Consider the following 23,455-nt stretch of genomic DNA (forward strand, 5'->3'; position numbering starts at 1 on the left):
CCCCCGTGTTTCAAGCTCTTACTTCCCAGAATCATTCTAGGCATACTTCGAACTTCTGCCTAGGGACACCTCAAGACTTGTCAGGGTCTATCAAGAATAAATTCAGCAGTGGCATTCTGCCATTTACACACGTTGTTCTCATTAAAGAGCAAATCATACTTGAAAAAAAAAGAATAAATACAAAATGTTCTTAGCTAATCTTGCTTCAGGCCAGGCCTAGAAATATAATTGTCTTGCTAAAATAAATTTAATATTAGAGTATAGCTGGCTTTCACATGACATCTTTCATCTTTTTTATTTCATATCTGCTATGGGAAGAGTCTCTCACCAGGATAATGTGTACTTTTACTTCTGTTGTTACTACTGCTACTATTACTAGTAATAATAATAAGTAGCTTTCACCCATATAGCTTTCACACACATAGCATGGATTATGTACCATATGCTATGTCAAGAACTCTACATATATAAGACCCACTTAGTCTTCCTTATGAGGTAAGTTTTGTTATTATCCCTGGTTTAAAAACTTAACCCAAGATCACACAGCAAGTAAGAGGCAGTATTGAGATTCACATTTGGCAATCTGACTTCAGAATCCATGCTCTTAGACACTATATCATACTACTTTTGTTTGTGTAATGCAAAGAATGTTCCATCAAGACCAGGGACCTGGGTTTCTAGTCCCATCTCTAATGCTATAATCCACTGTGTGACTTAGGGCAAGTCTTTGACTCAATTTTCACAATATAATGAGCCAGGCTCACTAAGTCGCTTCTAGTTATACAATGCTGTGATGATAAAGAAGGTGATTTTCATTAACAAACTTCACTTTGCTGGATGAGTCAGGAGGTTTAAAGCTTAAAAATGAAATATGTCTAAGGGAAGGGGAGAAGCAATTATTAACAAGTCAGTCTTCTAAGCATTTTCAGTTATTTTCTCATTTCATATTCTATAATGCAAGCATTAGATTCATATTTTACAGAGGAAAAAACAATGAGACTCAGCGACTGGGTAATTTATCTAAGGCCACACAGAAAACCAGGATGGAGAGCCAGCATTTGAATGCAGCCAAAGCCCAGACTTTCTTCCATATACCAATGCTTCCCTCACAGTGTCTTTCTCTCCTCTCAGCAGCAGTAAGCAGAGATTTAAAAAGGAATGTAACAAACTATAGAAATGATCCCTGAAAGCCTAAAAACAAATAAATGAATGAATGAATGAATGAATAAATAAATAAATAAATAAATAAATAAATATTGGGTCGTTGGGAAAGTCATGACATATTTTTCTGTTTTTCAATGCAAAAATGCATCATGACTTTCCCGATGACCCAATAAATAAACAAACAAACAATAAATAGGAATGTATTTTGTTTGTCTTGTTCATTTGTTGCCTTCAGTTTTATATCCCACATATGAGTGAAGTCATGTGATTCTCAACTTTTTCTGTCTGACTTACTTTGCTTAGCATGATAATCTCAAGATCCATCCACGTTGTTGCAAATGGCAGTATTTCATCTTTTCTTATAGCCAAGTAATACCAAACAAGCAAAAACACATAGACACAGACAACAGTTTAGTGGTTACCAGAGGGTAAGGGGGTAGGGGTGATGGTAGAAGAGGGTAAAGGGTGTCAAATGTATGGTGATGGAAGGAGAATTGACTCTGGGTGGTGAACATACTATGCAATATATAGATGATGTATTATTGAATTGTACACTTGAAACCTATAAAGTTTTACTAACCAATGTTACCCCAATAAGTTTAATAAAGATTTTTTTTAAAAAGCATATATTTAAAGTACCCAACACAAATTTGTGCAAACAGCATGGACACAATAAACTAATTTGGAGGTGAGGATGGTGACAGGTGAATTCCAACTTAAAAGTGCTAACATATTGTAATTTTAAAGAAATATGGGTATATTTTTGTGTAACTTCTATAAGGTGGGCTGAATACCATATCAAAACAAGCAAATTTCTGGAGAGGAAGTTTGTATGATTTGAATTTATCTCAAAGTAAACAATTAATACCACAAAAATGCCAACATAGTATTTCGAGACCACATACATGAGTTCTTGTGGTATTTTGCTACATAAAATAGCTTCCTAACGATAACTCAGATAACTCAGAATGATTTTCTTCAAAGAAATCTCCCTTTTGCCCTAGCCAGAATTCTACAAATAACGCCAATGAAAAAGGAAAGTCTCCTATGCACTGGCTACTTAACGGAGGGCAGGAAAGTCAGAAACTACTGTACTAACTTATTAAATTCCTATTTTGGTTTGGAAATGAAGTCATTTGCTCATTCACTAATTCATCCAACAAATAATAATTGAACACCAGTTATGTACAAGACATTACTTTATTAATAAATGGTGGGGACATTAAAGGGAACATGACATAAATGGTGATGCTAATGCAGTGGGATGAGTGCTATGATTAAAAGATACATAAGGTGCTATAGGAGCATGAATGCTATTTATGAAGGGTTAGAGGAGTTCCTGAAGGAAGTGATATTGGAGCCAATGCTAGAGAGTATAGTTTGTTTAGAAAACTGCAAGTAATCAGGAATGATTAGCATTCAGATTCTAAAACTAGAAAAAGACACTATAAAAAAGAAAACTACAGGCCGATATCCCTAATGAACATACATGCAAAAATTCTCAACAAAATATTAGCAAACCAGATTCAGCAATACATTAAAAAGATCATACACCAAGACCAGGTGGGATTCATTCCTAGTACGCAAGGTTGATTCCATATCCACAAAACAATTAGCATGATACACCACATTAACAAAACGAAAAATAAAAAAATCATATGGTCATATCAATAGATGCAGAAAAAACATTTGACAAAATCTAGCAGCAATTTATGATGAAAACTCTTAGCAAAGTGGAAATAGAGGGATTATATCTCAATATAATAAAGGCCATATATCATAAACCCACAGCTAACATCATACTCAATGGAGAAAAGCTAGAACCCTTCCCCTTAAGATCAAGAACAAGACAAAGTTGCCCATTTTCACCACTGTTATTCAACACAGTGCTGGAAGTTCTAGCTACAGCAGTCTGACAAGAAAAAGAAATAAAAGGCATCCAAATTGGAAAGGAGAAAGTAAAATTGTCATTATATGCAGATGACATGATACTATATATATAGAGAACCCCAAAGACTCCACCAAAAAACTTTTAGAACTGATAAATGAATTTAGTAAAGTAGCAGGATACAAAATGAATATCCAGAAATCAGTTGCACTTGTATACACCAATAATAAACTATCAGGAGGAGAAATCAAGAAAACAATCCCATCTACAATTGCTTCAAAAACAATAAAATACTTAGAAATAAATTTAACCAAAGAAGTAAAAGACCTGTACTCAGAAAATTATAAGACACTGAAGAGAGAAATCAAAGAAGATACAAATCAATGAAAACACATACCATGTTCATGGACAGGAAGAATTAATATTGTTAAAATATAAATACTACCTAAGGCAATATATAGATTCAATGCAATTCCTATCTAACTACCAATGGCATTTTTCACAGAAATAGAACATATAATCCTAAAACTTATATGGAACCATAAAAGACCTCGAATAGCCATGGTAATCTTGAGAAATAAGAACAAAGTGGAAGATATCATGCTACCTGACATCAAATCATACTACAAGGCTACAGTAATCAAAACAGCATGATACTGGCATAAAAATAGACATGTAGATTAATGGATCAGAATAGAGAGCCCAGAAATAAACTCATTCCTATATGGAATTTAATCTATGAAAATGGAAGCAAGAATGTACAATTGGGTAAAGATAGTTTATTCAATAAATGGTGCTGGGAAAATTGGACTAACACATGCAAAAAAGTGAAGCTGGACCACCTCCCTATGCCATAAACGAGAACAAATTCAAAATGGATTAAAGACTTAAATGTAAGATCTGAAACCATAAAACTCATAGAAGAAAATATAGGCAGTAATTTGCAGACATTGACCTGAGTAATATTTTTATGGATATAACCCCTCGGGAAAGGGAAGTAAAAGAAAAAATAAATGTATGGGATTACATCAAACTAAAAAGTTTTTTTCACAGCAAAGGAAACCATCAATAAAACAAAAAAGTATCCTACTAAATGAGAGAAGATATTTGTCAATGATACATCTGATAAGGGGTTAATATCCAAAATTTATAAAACACTCATTTAACTCAACACCAAAAAAACAAACAACCCAATTTAAAAATAGGCAAAGGACATGAAGAGACATTTCTCTAAAGAGGATATACAGATGGCAAAAAGGCATTTGAAAAAATGTTCAACTTCACTAATCATTAGAGAAATGCAAATAAAAAACCACAATGAGATACCACCTCACTCTGGTCAGAATGGCTATCATAAATAAATCAACAAACAGGTGCTGGTGAGGCTGTGGAGAAAAGGGAACCCTGGTGCACTGTTGGTGGGACTGCAGATTGCTGAAGCCACTATGGAAATCAGTATGAAGATATCTCAAAAAACTGGAAATGGAACTACCTAATGACCCAGCAATTTTACTCTTAAGTATCTATCCAGAGAAATCCAAAATGCTAATTCTTAAAAATATATGCATCACTATGTTTATTGCAGCACTATGCACATAGCCAAGGCATGGAAACAACCAAAATGCCCATCGGTAGATGACTGGATTAAGAAACTGTGGTACATTTATACAATGGAGTATTACTTGGCCATAAAGAAGAATGAAATCTTACCATTTGTCGTGATATGGATACACCTAGAGAACATTATCCTGTGTAAAATATTGGGTTGTTGGAAAAGTCATGACACATTTTTGCAAGGAAAAACAGAAAAAATATGTCATGACTTTTCCGACAACCCAATAAGTCAGATGGAGAAAAACAAATACCACATGATCTCACTTATATGTGGAATCTAAAGACCTGAATAAATAATAAATAAACACACATTATAAGTAAGTATTTGTAAATAACCAAGCGGGCGCCTTAAGATAAGAGGTAAACGCCTGTGTAAACAGATGAACTCAAGACTTACTGCCGAATGACCAATTGGAGTACAGACACAACGCACGAATAACGTGCTCACTTGATAATGAACGGACGTGGCTGTGTCTAATATGAATCTTCACAATTCAATACGTCGTGTGTTGTAATGGATGTACTTAATGCACTCATATGAAATAAAGAAACATTTTCTGAATTTTGGGGGCTGCAATTTTGGTCATGACTAGGGTAAAGAACTCATGGGATAAAATCACTGGCAGCTGTGTTGCCAATGCACTGTGAGCAGGCTACAAGGACAAGAAGCACTTATTTAAGGAGAGCTCTATTGCTGGATATGAGAGATTGGGGCCAATGGTTCTACAGGAAATAGAGTAGTAAGAAATTCAGGCCAGAATTCAGGGTTTGGAGAGTTATGACAATGTTCCAGAAGAAGATGACATGACTGTATTTGAATAAAGGTAGATTTTTGTATATGAATAAATGAATAAATGTAGATTATTGTACATGAAAAAATAAGACATCCCCTGAAAATAAGCTCTAATGCATCTTTTGGAGCAAAAATTAATGTAAGACCCGGTCTTGTTTTTGAGGAAATATGGTATATAGTCACGGGATGTGGAGTACAGCATAGGGAACAATCATTGGAATTGTAACAGTTATATACTGTTATTTATGATGTTATATATGATGTTAGAGGGCTAACAGATTGGAGGAGGGGGTTATCACTTTGTGAGGGGCAAAATGTCTAACTATTACATTGTTTTGCACACCTGAAACTAATTTAAAAAACCCCCAAAAACCCGAGGAAGCATAAAAAAAAAAAGAATTCAGAGTATATGTAGGGAAGTCTTTTGATTTGTTGAATTTCAACAAATCATAATTATATAGCCACAGAACTAGAAGTTGCAGGGTTTTAACAGATAAGTTCAACACTCTCCTTTTACTTTTAAGAAAACTTAGCCCCTTGACAAAGGTGCCCAGAGTCTTACCATGAGGATGACTACTCGTATGACATAAGGTGAGGTCGTCCTTAAACAGAACTGAACACCATAGTGTTTGAGAGTTAAAACAGTTGAGTTCAGCCATGTAGGGAAACCACTAACCTTCTTAGTGTGAAAGATGTCTGTCACCTGCTATACTAGGAAATATAATAATTACTTACGAGAAATCACCTCCAGCTGGTCTGAAGAGTGTCCATATACAACAAAATGCTAAAATCTCTAAACTGCCTCTCCTTATATATTCTATGGGTTGATCAAAGAATACTGCATTTAATTAACACATAAACACAGTTAACTCACCAGTTAACCTAACTCTTTCCTCCTCTTTTAAACCTAGCTCTTGTTCATTAAATTCAATAAAAACTGAGGTGCAACACAGTTGTTAAATGAAAGCATTCTTTTAAATTCTTCATGAATGTTTGCTAAACGTTGGACAAAGGCTTTATTATCTAAAAGTCATTAATTACTACATAGCACTTTACATAGGGGACAATAGTGGAAATAGTAAAGTTCTACTGCAAAGCCAAAATCAATATGGGTGTAATTCAAGATATATGAAATGCTATGATGACTCTGTTTTTATTCAAGAAATATGCAATGCTAATAAATGAAAAACACTATTTCTTTGCTGCCTGCTCCCACACTGTACATGAACCATTTATAGATTACTTTCCATGAATAGTACATGTAATATAAAATTCTTTTTAGATACTAGAATTTTGTTGTACAGTATAACATTCAACTTGAAATATGTGTGGTATCAGCTTGGACTTTAGAAATTTTCATGTTTCCTAGAAATAACGGATAGAAAAGCAAAATTCTAATTATGAAAATTTGAAGTTACGTATTTTTAACAACTTTGGAAAAAGCTCTTTATAAAACAATTCACTATAGGGTTTCTTTAAAATAGCAAGTTCATTAATAATAAAAATCTGATTTATGTAACTTTTCAGGAACATATATAAAGATGGACAAAATTCTAATATTTTCTTGAATGACTGTTATAGTAGGATTTGATCTCTAATTTTAAAAAGACTTCCAACTGGAAACAACTAATATCTATGTTAAAGTGAAAATTTAAACATTAGGGAAAGCAAATAAAAATTCTAATCACATTTGCATAGACAAGGGTTTAGGAAGGACATGCAAATAATTAATAACTGGTTACCCCTGGGATGGGGTGGGGGCTTTGCTTTGTGTTTTATAATGTCCACTTTGTTTGTTTTATAAGAAATATGTATTACGATTCTATACTGTTTGAAATCCTGTTTCAGTGTTCTTTTTAAAAACATTCTTTTAAGAATAGCTTCTTTTGTAGCTTGCCACAGTGGTCTCCATCAAGAGTTTATCAGAATCAACCATGAAGAGTTTTTGAAATATATGCAGATGCCTGGGTCCCAGTGCAGAATACTGATTTAGAAAGGTTTGGAAACCACCAGACTAGATGACCTTTAAGGCTCTTTCCAATCCTGGGATTACATTACTTGCAAATACTTTGTACACATTTAACACTCAACAGTTTTTTTCTGGCGGGGGGAGGGACGTAGTATACATTAACCACCAACACCACACAGAGTAAAAGCATTATTTCGTAAGATAGGTAAAGGTTCTGTTCCCCAGGACTAAGCATTATATTACTGACCTAGAGAAACTCATAGGAAATAAACTGAAGATTAGAACATATACAACTTCAACTTTTTTTTTCCTGTGGTTATTTTGACACAAAACCCACCATATTTCTGAGGCAGGAATTTGGGGTACTGGCTCTAATATAAGCACCAATTACTGCAGAGGTGATGGGAGTCAGGAGTGGGGCAGGAGATGGCTGTGTATTATTATACTGGTTCTCTAACTCAAAATAATCTCAGTAACTCAGTAAGTGTTAGCATTTTTTCTAACCTGGCGTTTCATCTACATCAGTTGCTCTCAAGCCTATTAGACCTAATTCCCCTTTGTTATATAAAAGTCTGCATATACATTTATTTCAATTTCTCCTTTTCTATCCTGAAATAAAATTCACAAATATTTAACAGAATTTCAAAAGTATCAATAAAATACCCTAACAGTAATATGAAAGAAAATGAAATGAAAGTAATTAATAATAAATTATGTATTTCAATATGTATATGCTCAGGCATGACTATACTAAAAGATAATGAAGTAGTCATATGCTTATACCTCATTATAATTAACATATTTAAATTTAAGAGAAGTAGGATGATAAGAAACCATTCCATGCAACAAGTACAGGAAAATGAAGTAAAGTCAAGTGATTTTCTGAAATGATTCCAAACAATACAAAGTACAATTATCTCGATAGGCAAGGTAGCTGCATTTCTGGAAAATTTAGTGTTTTTAAAAACTATATAAAAATATATAGAAACACTTTGTATTTATATATAAAATAGAGTTAAGTTACAGGCTTAGATAATTATATAAGATTTCTCCCCTTCACAAATATGCCATATATGGGACATTCATAAAGTATGTGGGAATCACACAATTCTTTGTGATGTAGGATATGCTGTGCATTACATGATACCTAGCATCTTTGGCCACTGCCCACTAAATCAAGACAAACTCAAATGTTCCACAAATTCCAGAATGCCGCATAGAGGTTAATACCTCCTTGTTGAGAACCATTGGTCTATGAGCTTTCATTATCTACAATCCTACTGTTATAGATTCTTGCCCTGGGTTAGGTAGTAGGTGGGCCACTATTGCCTCTGATCTCAGGCTAAAGCTTCTCTGATATAAAGGCTACTTTTAGCTGAAAAGCCTAGCATGCATCCATTCCAGAAGCTTCCAATAAGAAATTTTACCTAAAATGGTTTAATAAAAAGTATTAATAGTTATTTTTACATACGTAGTAGAATTAAAGACAGATTTACTGATAATTCTGTCTCCTCTCTACCTCCTCTAAAAATACTTTCTCCTAAGTTTTCAGGGTAATCAAGGTCAAACTGTGAAGATATAACATTCTCTTTTATCTACACTAATGCAAAGATACACTAATGCAAATAATCCAAAAATCATTTATATATATGGGCCTGAAATGTATTACTGTATTATTTACTTGTCATGATATATTTCTAATTAAAAGTAATTTATATTTCCTGAACAACCCAATGACTAAAATGAGTGTCTTTTGCAGGGCAGGTAGGGGGCTGCCTAAGTCTAAGAACTTGCTGAGGACTGAGAATGACCTAAGTATTTTCAAAGTTTAACTAACTGGGATTTAGCTATATAATTTATTCTGGAATTGAAAAAAATGTCATGCCTCCATATAGATTTTATGTTAAGTTAGTACATCATTCATAGAAATATCAGATATAACCTCACTTTAAATAAAGGTTTACCATGTTTATTTATGTAAAGAAACACTTTTCCTTACATAAAAGGATTCACAAATTAAGAGAAAATCATCATAGTATTCCTTTGAACATAAAAACACCTCTGAGTTAAAATGCCATTTAAAAATTATTGAATAAATTAATGATTGAATACAGGTTCAATTTCTACACATTATAATAGTTTTTCTTAAAATGTCCACTGAAATTGTATTCAGCCTCAACAGGTGAAATGGCCATTTCTATAGATATTTAGCTTATTTTTCCATTTCAAATTTCACTAATTAATTTAACCAATAATGCCTAAAAGAAGTCCACACTCCACTTTTTAATAATCTCAATCTGGTTATCTTTCTTCACATCTAAAACTGGTAAAAATTTGCCTTATACCCATGCATGGGAATCACCTCATGATAAAAAAATAGGCAATGGTTTGTGCATCACTATACATGTACGATGGTTGAAATAACTCATATTTTAGTGTTTTGATTTTTAATTGTTTTTATAAATAAATTTTAACAGTACATGGAACCTACATTTTTCATTTTTGTGTACTATGTGATGTGATCCACTTTTGAATCAGTTTTAAAACAATTGATCCTACATACCAGCTGTAAAAGGCTTTCTGATTCACAAAAAGAATAAGCCTTTTTAAATAACTACAGGACAGAAGTCATATTTTCTATTATTAAACAGAGTTCTGGTGCTGATAACAAATGAAAAAAAACAAACAAACAACTGCACACATAAAAAAAATGTAACGCATACAAAGCTTTTCACTTACTTGGTACTAGGCCGTTTTTGTAGTGCTTTATCCAGAATTAGAGATGGAGCACTCCTCCTCCTTTCTGCTAGTGTTTTCATTTTCTGTTGAAAAAATAATCCAAATGAAGACCACATGGCTTGTAAAGAAAGTAAATGACAATTTTCAATCCAGTTCAGTATGTTTTATATTGTGTATGAAGGAATTTACAATCTCATTAGGAGATAAAATAACATCTAAACTAGGATACTAAGTGTCAAAAAGCAGTCTAGGCAGTAAGCATTTTTATGGTCAGAGAATAAGGAGGTTAAATATTGACCACAGTATTTGAGAAAAGCATTATCATAACCATTATCATCCTTTGCAGCTAACATACATATTGTTTATTATGTTCCAGGCCCTGTGCTAAAGGCAAGCCTGGATTATCTCATTTATACTCCAAAATATTATCTCAGGGTAGGCTGCTGCAAACTGGGCTTCAAAAAAGACAGGATTTGAAGAGATCAAGTAAAGGGAGAAAAAAAAAACAGTTAAAGCAAAAGGTGGAGACTGGATTGTTATACACTTATTAGACCTTTAAATTTAAATATTTATACATTTGGGAATTCTTTCTTCAAACAGACTTTTTTTGCTATAATTTAAAAAGAAAATTTTTTTTTCTTTTTTAAGTGGTATATAAATATAGAATTAACTGGATAATTCAGGTACTCTGTTTCAGAGGGCTTAAAATTTGTGGTAAATGAGGTTTTATTCAACTTGAATTATCCAGATAATTACTCTCTAAATTCAATCTTATATATTTAACACCTATAGATAAGAGTCAGAAGGCCTGCCACTGGATATGGATGAGTAAAATTAGCAACACTGGGGTGCCAAAAAATGTATACAAGTGGACACTTTGGTCAACGTTGCTCAAGCAGTAGCTCGCCATAATCAGAAGTGTCTGGACACTGATGGTAGCCACTTCGAGCACCTCTTGTAATTGCAGAAGTCAAACGTGACTTGCATTCATCTTTTGTTATAGGCATATATTATTACAACTGTAATACAGGTTTCCTTTTTTAAAATGTGTATACATTTTTTTGGCATCCTCTGTATAGCCACAAACAGCTGTGAATGAAGTTCAGACTATCTCACCAAAGCCATTTTTCCTTCTCTCACATTACTCTAAGAAAAGGTCTCACCCACTGCCTGCGGGCCTAAGCCAGCCATGCTTGGGAGCTGGAAGCTGCTGTAAGAGGAACCACTGAAAACTAACTGGCTCAGTATCAGTGTTTCATTGCATGATTCATAAAGGAACTGTTTCTTTGCTAATAAAATAAAACCTAGACCCTAGTGTAGGAACAGAGGTAGAATCAATCACCCAGTGAGAAGGGGTTGCTGGACTTCTTTGGCACAGTTCTTACCCCCCAAAATTCACCATGCCCATTAAGGATCCCTCCCAAATTACTATTGTCACCAGTGCTATGGCTTCATGTTGCTGTTTTCCCCATTAATCTTTAGGCGTACATTTAGAAACTACATGCCTAAAATTCCTTAGCACAGATAGATAGCTCAGATAGCAACTGAAACAATTATATAAAATAAAGGGCAGGAAACAAATAGATAAGAAATATAGATACCGCATTTCTCAATCGGGAGTTATTAACCATGAATCAGTTTCAGAGCAGGTTAAATTGTATAAAAAATATTTAAATGATATATATTTGGTGCCTGCCTTCCTTCAGGAGAGAACCACAGTTTTCATCAGAGTCCCAGAATTGTCTGTAGTCGCTCCCAACCCCAGTGATTTTGATAACATACTTTATATATCATAGCGTGTAAACCCCATCCTACTGTTTCTATTCGTCACACCTCTTGGGAACATAACTGAGGAATCTAACATTGGGGAGCTAGTGTGACAGCAGAGGTTGCAGGAGAAGGTATATCTGGGAGACAAGCAATTGTATGGCAAGGTCCAGCAGCCAATCCCCATGTGATGAGTCCCAATACTGGAAGATTGGATTGATTTTACTAAGAATGGTGGCAGTTTGATCATATGCTGATTTTCTGTGGGATCTGTTTCACGTTTAGGTCTGGGCTTGATTCCTACTCCCTATTCTGACGACTTCCTTCATTCAGGGTCTATTTAGTATGCTTTGAACTTTGAAATGTGCCCAATCCTTTTAAACTTTCCCTGGGCCCCTTATCCTCTCTTTTGACTAGAGTTTCTGCCTAACTTACATGAGGGGGTGGGTGGGGCATTCCTGGACATATCTCAGTAGTCTTACTTCTACTGCCCCTAGTCCTCTGACACCAGTGTCAGAAGATCCAAGTTTCTCAACTAGATCTTCATTACTATATGATTTCTAATTCTGAGCTCTTATGTTTTCAGGTTTACAAAGAATTTGGAAAGGGTTCAAAAGACAGCCATATAAATAATTTAATATGTGGAGAAAAGAGCCTATGAGAAAAGTTAAACTGATCTGAAATTCGTCATTTGGAAACAGTAATAATCTCCAAATTAATAGAGAGTTATAATATAGAGGATAGCAAGTGTCTTCCAAGGAAGATAAGGCAAAAAGAAACATGACAAACTTACAGACTGAGAATCCAGGTTGATCTTGGTAGTGGTTCTTTGAGAAATTTACAAAAGCTGTGAACTAAATTATGCACATAATTTGAAGGTGTTCATAAACCCACATACTACGGATTCCTTAGGGATTCATGGAACCCAAATATGAAAATTTCTGACATAAGGAAATATTTCTGAGAGTGAAGGCTGTTAAACATGAAAATGGATAATCAAAGAGTGACAAATTTTCTTCTGTAAAGGTGCTTTTAAAATAGCTTTTCATCCTCATAAAAATGTAGAGGACTTAATGTAGAGGATCATTTGTATACACAGTAATTAGACTGTGTTTGTGTTTTCTTAGTTATAAAATTGTCAGATGTATGAGGAGTCAAATGAAGTGTATTTATCTCATCTAGTGGACTCATATTCAAGAGAATGCAATCAAACCACAGGCAGAATACTATATTTATTTGAGATCCTATTGTTTGTACTCAGAATTACTCAGCCACTAATGGGATATGCAACCAAAGGCAATCCAGTCACTTTTCTGGGTCTCTATTTCCTTATTTAGAAAATGAGAAAATTTGGACCACATAGTTTCTTAAGTACCTTCCATTTCTGATAGTCTCATGTTAAGTGTCCACCAAAGGCTCACCCCGGATATACAAGAAAATAAACCTTACATACATCACACATTTAGAATTCAACAGGATTCGTTTCTCTTGTAAGTAGTAATCCTTAAGAGTAGCCAATATAACGGGGACTTAATAAATAGATTTAGGTATTAATTCATTCAAAATACACAGATCTTTTTCTTTTGATCAAAAGTATAGCAAAAAAAGGGGCAATGGTAACTTCAAAACAAATTAACGAATCTATCAATGAATCTGTTCTTGGGCAATAAAGACTTGGATTTTCTTTTGTTTATAACACCTGTGTGAAATACAATGCGTGGAAATAGAAAGAGGCTATTGATTCCTTTACACATGTATAATGGTACAAACTTGTCAGGACACGTAGAGGCTATGCTTATATTAGCACAGATTTCACAGTTGTTCAGTGACAGTGAAAACTATGATTCTCTGTCTCACAGGAAACAGAGAGTAGGTTTAAAACAGTGTAAGTTTTCTTTGTTAGCTTAAAAATCACAATCCACAGTGTGATTTTTCTCAGAATGTCCAAGTGCTTGATATTCATATCTAAATGAACCTCATAAATATTGGATACCATTCTGAAACTAAGTATTTTTAAAAAGGTAATATTTTTTCTAAATTGATAAAGTACACATTAAACAAGAAATTCAACTGCATGAATCTTTTGGGAATGATTTTCTTGATATTGTACCATTTACCTAGTCTTATGGTGCCCAAAAAAACTAAACAAGAATTCATATGAGTTAAAAAACAAACAAACATGAAGTAGCATTTATTTATTCCTCTGCCCCCAAATGGGAAAGATGAAGAGGAGTTTGGAAGAAATTGTAAAAGGCAATAAATAGTAATTAAATTTTAAAAATTGTTTTTTTTTAAACAGCCATTTATTAGGAGAGTATAACATGAACACTGGAGAGAAATTAGATCTTTGATTTTCTAAGCTGTCTCCTCTGCAGCTATATTCAATATCAAAGGCAAGAAACCTATTCTGCCAAAGAGTAAATGAATAGAAGTCATAATTGAAAATGAGAAACAAATGTCTATAGTTAATTTTTCTCTTATATTTCAATAATAACAGAAAACTGTAGCAACATTATCAGCTAATCTTCAAGGTGCTTTCCACTTCTACTCACTTTTAACCAATTGGATTAACTATATAGTCAGTGCCCTCTGTTCCTAGCTTGCTCCACATATTACGCTTCAGTTATAGCCTTTCATATTATATCATTTATCTTTCTGCACCTTTCTAGAAAGTAGGGACTATATCTTCTTTCCAAGCTATCTCCAATCCTTCAATAATTATTAACTGAAACGCTACTCTGTAGCAGGCCTATCCTTTCATTCCCAAAGTCTAGTACAATACCTGGCACAAACTATATATCCAATAAGTGAAGGTTTTATGTGCATTTTAAAATCCACTCATTCTCCACATCCACATCACTGCTTCCAAACACGCACATACAGAAAACAAACAACATACAAACAAACAAACTTTTAAGGGGCTCTGCTGGAATGTTGTCATTAAGGAAATATAAGCATTTACTATGGAACTGGATGTTAAGAGTCATTCTTGTACACGTCAAACTACATTTTCTTGACATAGTGTTGATGTCTGCCACTTTGAGCTACATGATGTCTAATGATAACGTTAATTACTCTCCAACAAGTGGTGCTGGGAAAACTGGATACTTACATGCAAAACAATGAAGCTGGGCTCCTATCTCATACTACATACAAAACAACTCAAAGTGGATAAAACACCTAAAAGTAAGAGCTAAAACTATAAAAATTTTAGAAGAAAACATAGGCAGAAATATTTGTGACCTTGGATTAGGCAATGGTTTTTAGATATGACACCAAAAGCACAGAAGCATAAAAGAAAAAAAAACAATATAAATTGGACATGACTGTCAAGATTAAAAACTTCTGTACGTCAAAGGACACTATTAAGAAGTAAAAAGAAATCTCACAAAATGGGAGAATATTTCTGCCAATCATAAGGGATTTGGATCTATCAATAGATTATATAAAAGAATTATTACAATTCAATAAAGACAAATAGTGAATTTTAAAATGGGCAAAGAATCTGAAGAGACAGTTTTCCACAGATATACAAATAGCCAATAAGCACATGAAGAGATGTCAACATTATTAGCCATCAGGGAAATGCAAAACAAAACCATGAAATACCACTTTATGCTAATCAGGATGACTATAATAGAAAATATAGATAAATAGCAATTGCTGAGGCTGTGGATGAATTGGACTCATATATTGCTGGTGGGACTTTAAAATAGTGCTATCACTTGGAAAATAGTCTGGAAGTTGTGCAAATGACTAAACAATAGTTTTAAGATCCTGCAGTTAGTCTTAGGTACATACAAGAGAAATGAAAACGTGTGTACACAAAAACGTGAATATTCACAGCAGCACTATTCACAATACTCAAAAAGTGGAAATAATTCCAATGTCCATTAACTGATGAATGAATAAACAAAATGTGATATATACATAAAATGAAATAGTACTTGGTAATAAAAGAAATACTGATATGTGCAACATGAATCTTGAAAACGTTATGCTAATTAAAAGAAGTCAGTCCCAAAGGTCCACATATTATATGACTTCATTTATATGGAATATCCAGAATAAACAAATCCATAGAAACTTAAAGCAGATTAGTACTTGCCTGGGGTATGGGGAGATGAGGGGCTTGGGATGTGATAGTAAAGGGTGTGGTAATTCTTTTGGGGGTGATGAAAATATTTTAAAATTGACGGTGGTGATGGATGCACAATTCTGTGAATATACTAAAAGCCATTGAATTGTATACTTTAAGTGAATGAACTGTATTATATGAGAATTACATCTTGATAGAGCTATTAAAAAGAAAAGACAAAGCAATCTACCAAACTCCTAAACCAGTGGGCTCCATCCCAGAAAACTGGTTCATAACCAGAAGCTATAATTTTCTTTATTTGTATAATAATCATCTGAAGTATAATACATAAAAATGGAACTTATTTATTTGCTTTTTGTCCAACATGTTTTTGTACTAAATGTTTGAGTGGCTGTCCATTTGAATTCCTCAGAGATCTGAGGGACAAGCCCATCTGCCTATTGTGGTTTGCCACCATTCCTCCTATTCTTCCAGTGCCTTACTCAGTATTTCCACACAGTAAATTGTCAATGGCTGTGTGTTAAGTCAATGAATTAATACTGACTATATCTGAAAGTTTAAGGAGGCAATAGTGTGCCTATGAAGGAAAATGAAGTTATAAACAGGTAAATGCAGAAAACAGTTTTGGTTCTATTTTCAGCAACTCAGAAAATACTGTTTACATAAAAATCTATATGTAGTCTCTCATTGGAATTTTAACTTCATGTCAACCAAGAGATACAGTACTATTTTTGGAACCTCTAAATCACTCTGAATCTGGTTATTCTTAGTTTAGATTAAAGGAAAATAAAGCCTATCACAAGGAAGGAACAGGATGAAAGATTTAAGTCAGATGAACTGCAATTTTTCATACTATGTTTTTTTCCATCACTTTATGAAGAAAAAATTTAGGCATTTCAGTTGAATTTAAGTCAAATGTGCTTAAGTTACTTTTAAACATTTAAAATTAGCATAGTATTAAAATGGCTTTGAGGAAAGCTTCTAAATACTCAAGTTTCAAGTCTAGAAAAAATATTTAATCACATTTACAAATTGGTTTATCAAATTTGACTATTAATCCTTTTGCCACAAAAGAATCAATTTCTTGATTTCCCTACACACCGGCAGCATTTATTTGTGGAGACATAACTCAAAGACACAGGCTCTGCAAGGGAACAAGAAAGTTATTCTTAACCTTGCATCCTGCGCTTCTAGGTCTTATTATCACAAAAAGGTTTTGTTACTGGTGGGAATGCCCCTCTCAGGATAGAAATCAAGAGAGTAGGCGAAACAGTTTTGCAGAGAGAGGTTTATTAAAGTGAAAGCTTGATTTACCAAGGAGGCACAATGGATACAGCTCCCGGAGACTTAGAGGCACTGTGGTTTTGGTTCTTGGGGTTGGAGGCCACCCCTTCCTCTTTCCTTGTTCCACCCAATGTTGAGGCGGGTCCTACATTGCACCTGTGCAGTGTACCTACATGCTACATCATGCATTGAATGTCTCATTAGCATCTTAAAACTCCACCTAGGGGAGAGTTTTTTATTATGATAATGAGGAAGAGTTAACTATAGGAAAGCTCTTTTAACTAATGCGCATGTTCAACTTTAGACACTTTTCCTGGGCCTGGCTATCTATCCTGTGATTATAGTTCTTTCTGCTCATTGCTGCTGATTGGGTGGGGGATGTGGCTCAAGGCTGTTTTCCCCAGCTGCAGGCTCCAGCTACATGACCACCCACTGCAGTTTCAACCACTGGGTGAGTTGAAGCTTCTCACTATTGTCAGTTTGGTCTGTGATGAGTATGGTTTTCTGTTTACTCATAATCATCCCATCCAGAATCAATCTGAGCATTTAATTAAAACAAAGTACTGTAAAAGTACAAAATACAGAACAAAGTACTGTAAAGGAATAAAAGTTCTTTTCTGAGGTTAAGAAAGAAATGTGTTTTTTTTGTTGTTTTTTACTTTTGGCTATCTTTCCTCTTTCTGTGAGACAACCACTTTGAAGTAAAAATAATAAACAAGAGAATCAATGTAATGTAGAAGAATAGGGCTAGTAGACATTAGACCTAAATTCTGGACTCTGGTTTTATCACTTAACTTCTCAGAGTCCTCTCTGTAAAACTGTTACCCTGTAACAGGACTGCAGGGCCTGCCTGAAGGTCTAAGAGGCCTGGCTGAAACTCCCCCCTGCTCTAACTTTACCTCTGAAAACAGGGAGGCCCAAGGTCAGCAGTTATGAACTTGTCAAGACTAGCTGAAACCAGTGGAAACCATGATTGTCTAAAGGACCTCCAAAAGAGTTTAAAGCTCATTATAATATAATCTCCCTGCTAAATAACACACCTACGAGTGCCATGACAGTTGACAGCTGCCATGACAATGGCCATAAAGCAACAAAAAGAGGGTAGAACCCTGATTCGGAGACAGAGCTGCCCCTTTCCCTGGAAAACCCATGAATATTCCTCCTACCTATTTACCTAAACCTCCCCTTCATTTCTACTATCCCATTTCAGGTACTTGTGGACGGCTAAGGGAGGAGAAGTTGACCTGAGAGCTGTGCTCCTGCTTCTTTACTCTCTGGCCGTAGAATAAAAGCTTACACGGTTAAAGCTCACTTTTGGGAAAAGAACCCTGCTTGGGGTCCTTGAAAAGGAGACTTTTGCCCATTCGTAACAAATGGCGACCATGGAGGGACCTGTGGGCTGATCACCCACCTCTCTGTTCTGGGAAGCTACATCGGCCCTTCCTCATCCCGCTACTAGGAGAGGAGGAATCAGAGACATCAGACTGAACTTCTTTAACAGCCAATCATGGGCAAAACAGGAGGAACGGGATGGGTAGCAAGGATAGATCCTCTGGGCTAACAGGGCTGAGGACCCACTCGCTTGAAATCAGGGTTACGCCCAGCACCAGGTCTGTGGTTCTGTCTGGAGTCTGGAATGTCCCCACGCCACCCCCACCCTCAGGAAACAGTGAAAGAGGAACTGTGATACCCACTATTGACATTACAGGAATTTCAGGCCTTTCCTGGGTGCGTGTTATCTAAGGGTTACCCTCCTATTGTAAAGACTGCCCTCTTCCCTTTATTTCTCTCTGCCCTGTCTCGCTCTCATCAGCCTTGTCCTGGCACCCATCTGCCCTGACCCAACAGGGCATCACTTCTTCCTTTCTAATTCCTCCCTCCCTCCCTCTCAGGGTTGGACTTTCATATAACTCCCCGTCACGCTCCCTGATGCTCTCTTTCTGGTTCCCGTCCCTTCACACGGAGGACTTGGCCTCTCTGGAGCCACTCTGACCCATCCCTCTTCCCCCACTCCACTTTCCTTCTCCTCGGAACCTTGATTTCTCTAATTAGCCAGTTACTAACTTGCTTGGCTAGTTACCCTTCCTTCTCCTCCTCATTTCCTTGTTCCTTTAGCCTTCCTTTATCATTTCTTTAATATGACTCTCAATCCCTGGGAGTTTTGATTCTGTAACTTTCTCCTGGCACCCTACATGGAGGAGTCCAGTCCCATATTCCACAAAAGACCCCACACTTCCCCGGGTGGCCCAGGCCCCAGGCCCAGGCAAGTGTCTTGCCAATATTGCTGTTGGTATTGTCACCACACCATATCACCCACTTACTCTCTGGAGCCAAGATCTAATAGAAAAGCTTTCAACTTCATTTGGGCAAAGAGTTGTGGGATTTGTGTTCCTGCCAACCGCCATTCCAACCGCTTGGGGAGTTGGACACAAGTCCTTGAAATGGGGTCTTTCATTCCTTGGCAACAAAATGACATAACTGTCCAACTTCCCATAAAGACTAAAGATTATGTATACGTGAAAGTCCTCTGACATGGAAAGTCCTCTGACCGTGGTAGTGTAACATATAATGCTTTAGAGTGCATGCGTACTGTACATAAATAACTACGATAGAACTCCCTTTATATATTATTCTTTGTTTCTCTGCCTCTGCCCCACCCATGCACCATGCAGCCTTCTGGAGTATCACTATAGGCCTTCACATTGGCTGGACTTGCTTCTTTGGCAAAGCCACCGGTCTCCCTTTCAGCAGCACCCTGGAGCAGGCAAGGTCAATCACCAGTCCTTTCTCCCCCATAACCCTTCCAGGGCCAGGGCTTCACTACATTTCTCACATCATGGCCCATACAGAGTGACATTGTTTATACATCCCTGACACACTATAATAAACAAAGGGGCTCTCTGGCTGCCCCAGCACTATGCGTCTGCCTGAAGCTTAAGGGGTTGAATGTATCAGACACATCTGTAATGACTGGGAATCTCTTATGACAGCCTCTCACTCTCCTCATGCAGAGCAGAGGAGTATGGTGGTCAAATCCAGAAACCATCATGGTAAAAAACAGAGCATATCAAATGAGAATAAAAAAGAGGCCCAGGTGTATCCAAATTCAGACAGAGTGTAATCTAGTAATGGCTGCTGCTGAAGCTGAGGTTCCAGAAGGTGAATGTGGGGGTAGAGGAGGAAACGTAGACACCCTCCTAGGTGTGAATTAGGACCCAGGTAAACAGGGAAAGCAGAAGGCCACAGGGCAGCTGGGTTTTTCAGATCTTTGTAATATGAGTTGATGTGGGCATGTTCCTTTTTCAGAGTCCACATACTAGTGACCAGACATCCAAAAACAGGTTTTACCTTTCAGTTGTGCCATGTGACAGCTGTCTGTCAAAATTAGGTCAAGGCTGCTAAGCACAGCACTGACATACAACGTGATAGGGCTATTTCTGCTGTCAGATGGATAGTTCTAATCTAAACTTGTCCCAGATGAAGAAAATCAGACTGAAACAAAGTTATAAAATAAACTGGGCTGTGTTACCTACAAGCTCCGTTATTGGTAGCTGACAGAAGGCAGTTTCCTCTACTCCCTTTCCGGACTCCCACATTGTAGCTAAGTCTTCCGTGAGTAAAGAAAAGCTAAACATCACCCCCATCCTAGGTTGCTTCAGAAACTGTTGCAGTTGCCATTGCCAAATTGAGCATCCACCCTGCAGGCTCTCTGCACACATCTGGACCTGTAGAGCCCCAGTGATCTAGAACACTTGAGACAGCAACAGAAAGAATAGGAGAGCAAACTTTTCGCTCAATGAAAGTTTATTTTAGAGGTAATCAGTCAGCTCAGGCGGCTATAACAAAATAACACAGGCTGGGCGGTTTAAACAACAAACCCTTATTTCTCACAGTTCTGAGACTGGGAAGTCCAAGGTCAAGGTGCCAGCAGATTGGGTTCTTGGTGAGGGAGGGCCTCCTTCTTGATTTGTAGACAGGTGACTTCTTGCGGTATCCTCACATGCAGGACAGAGAGAAAAAGAGAGAGAAAGCTCTGTGGTCTCTTAGAAAGGCACTAATACCATCATGAGGGTTCTGCCCTCACGACCACTTTCACTCTTTTAACCTAATCATCTCCCAAACGCCCCATCTCCAACTATTATCATGCTGAGGATTAGGGCTTCAACATATAAGTTTGCAGGGAACATAAACATTCAGTCCACAACAAACGTTTTTGCTAAATGCTCTGGAGACATGAGGGATATGAGTCACGAAACTCTCTCAAATCACAAGATGTACATATATTTCCTCAAAGCACTGTGTATACAAGTGTATGTACACACAGGGGTGTATATAATTTATAACATGTGTTGGTGGCACTTTAAATTGAAATCTCATATATTTTCAGTTACTAATACCTTCTAGGAAGGCAAGCTTTATAATCACATATTTTTGTTAAGCTGTATGTAGTCCTATAAGGCACAAGATATCTTTACTTTGAAAAGAACAGCCACCAAGTCCTGGATGGCAGAATAAGCACTGTGAAAGCATTCAGACACCTAAATTATTGAGGTTGGAAGTTTCATTTTCTGCAGGTACTATCAGTTGTCTCACTTCTCTCAGTCTATTGACCATGTTCCACTTTTTGCCCTGCAGACTTTTCACCAAATCATAACCTGGAAGAATGTTGAAATCACAACAATCTTCACTTCAACCAAAAGCAACAACTGCACTATTTAGGTATCTGGGACTGGTGAATTTTCAGTCTGTAAGCTACAACTTTCTATTTTAATTTGGAGGGCTCAACATTCAAAATTAATAATTACACTTTACACAAATGTGGAGAAATAAATGACTGCCTTTAACTTTCATTTTATAAAAAATACAATAGAGTTACAAAAAACTTAATTTTGCTTTTGCTAGGTTAAAATGCACTATTGTGTTCACATTTTAAGTAAAATTAACTATGGAAGCAAGAGTTTTTTCCTACACTCAAGATTCATGATATAAAATGTTTACTGAATTGAGAAATTTTCAGCTGGGCTTCCCATACACATGATTTTCCATGGTGGAATCATCTGATGCCTAGGATTCAGTGTACTCACACATAACTTTCAAATATAGTTTTATGAGTTTGGAGAATATGCCATGCTTTCCAACAGAAAGCAAGACTGAGATATCAGTGTGGAAAGCAGGCCTGGCTGAAGGGCTCCTGAAATAGAAGTGCCTTACATAAAACATCTGAAAATGACAGATACCAAGGCATAAAAATAAAAAATTTCCAAAGTAATTAGACTAGTGATTATATCATTGTCACTATTGTTAATATTAACTAATATTAACTAATATTTATGTGTCAGTTTCACTGGCCATGGGCTGCCCAGATTAAACATTATTTCTAGGTCTGTCTGTGAGGGTATTTCTGAATGAGATTAGCATTTGAATTGCTGGATTCAGTACAGCAGATTGCCCTCTCCAAAGAGGATGGGCATCATTCAATCCCTTGAGGACCTTTCTGAACAAAAAGTGGAGGAAGGAGGAATTCTCCCCTTCCCTTCACCCCTCACTGTTGAGCTGGGATGTCTCATCTTTTCTTGCCCTCAAGAAAATATGGTGGCTTTTCCAAGTCTCTAGCTTGCAGATGGCAGATAGTGGAACTTCTACTGGTCTGTTTCTCCGGAGAACCCCGATGAATACATTTACCCACTGGCACCTGTGAACATAACATTCAATGTAGATGGAGAGAGTAGAGACTCTGCTCCCCAAAGAATAAAATTACTTCTCAGGAGAAAAACTTCTCAAATGTGCTTTTCTCAGCTGGTTATATATAATTCAAATCTACTCTTTCCTACATCTTATATTACAAATAGTAAATATATCTATAGTTTGGTTGGAAAGAAAAATAGAGATGGAAGATCTGGGTTCAAATTCCAGCTCTGCTGCTTACTACCTGTAGCCTTGGCAGGGCTTAGTTCCTTCCTCTGTAAGACTTAAGTTAATAATACCTACCTCATATAATTGATGTGATGAAATTATATATAGTTAGGCATTCACTTAAAGGGGTTTTTAAAATTTCCTTTACCATTCCATAAATTAGAAACAGTAAACTCCTTATCTTTTTGCTCAAGTTGCTACCTTGTAATATTTGATATTTATGAC

General features: G+C 36.1%; 1 protein-coding gene across 12 annotated transcripts in view; it reads right to left on the reverse strand.

The window, feature by feature from the left end:
* ARHGAP20 (Rho GTPase activating protein 20) overlaps positions 1-23,455 on the reverse strand; it is a 139,397-nt gene that overhangs the window by 107,749 nt on the left and 8,193 nt on the right. For 7 of the 12 annotated variants that reach the window (XM_019653665.1, XM_019653667.1, XM_019653668.1 and 4 more), the window contains one exon: positions 10,168-10,250. The exons of 1 other annotated variant lie outside the window; for it this stretch is intronic. In XM_019653665.1, the coding sequence (XP_019509210.1) occupies positions 10,168-10,250 (83 nt within the window). Of the gene's footprint in view, positions 1-10,167; positions 10,251-12,727; positions 12,775-21,208; positions 23,010-23,455 lie in introns of those variants that run through there. 4 more of the 12 variants (XM_019653672.1, XM_019653663.1, XM_019653666.1 and 1 more) reach the window with 3 other exon arrangements.

This window comes from Hipposideros armiger, unplaced genomic scaffold (genome assembly GCF_001890085.2).
Source record: "Hipposideros armiger isolate ML-2016 unplaced genomic scaffold, ASM189008v1 scaffold_204, whole genome shotgun sequence".
Classification (NCBI taxonomy): domain Eukaryota; kingdom Metazoa; phylum Chordata; class Mammalia; order Chiroptera; family Hipposideridae; genus Hipposideros; species Hipposideros armiger.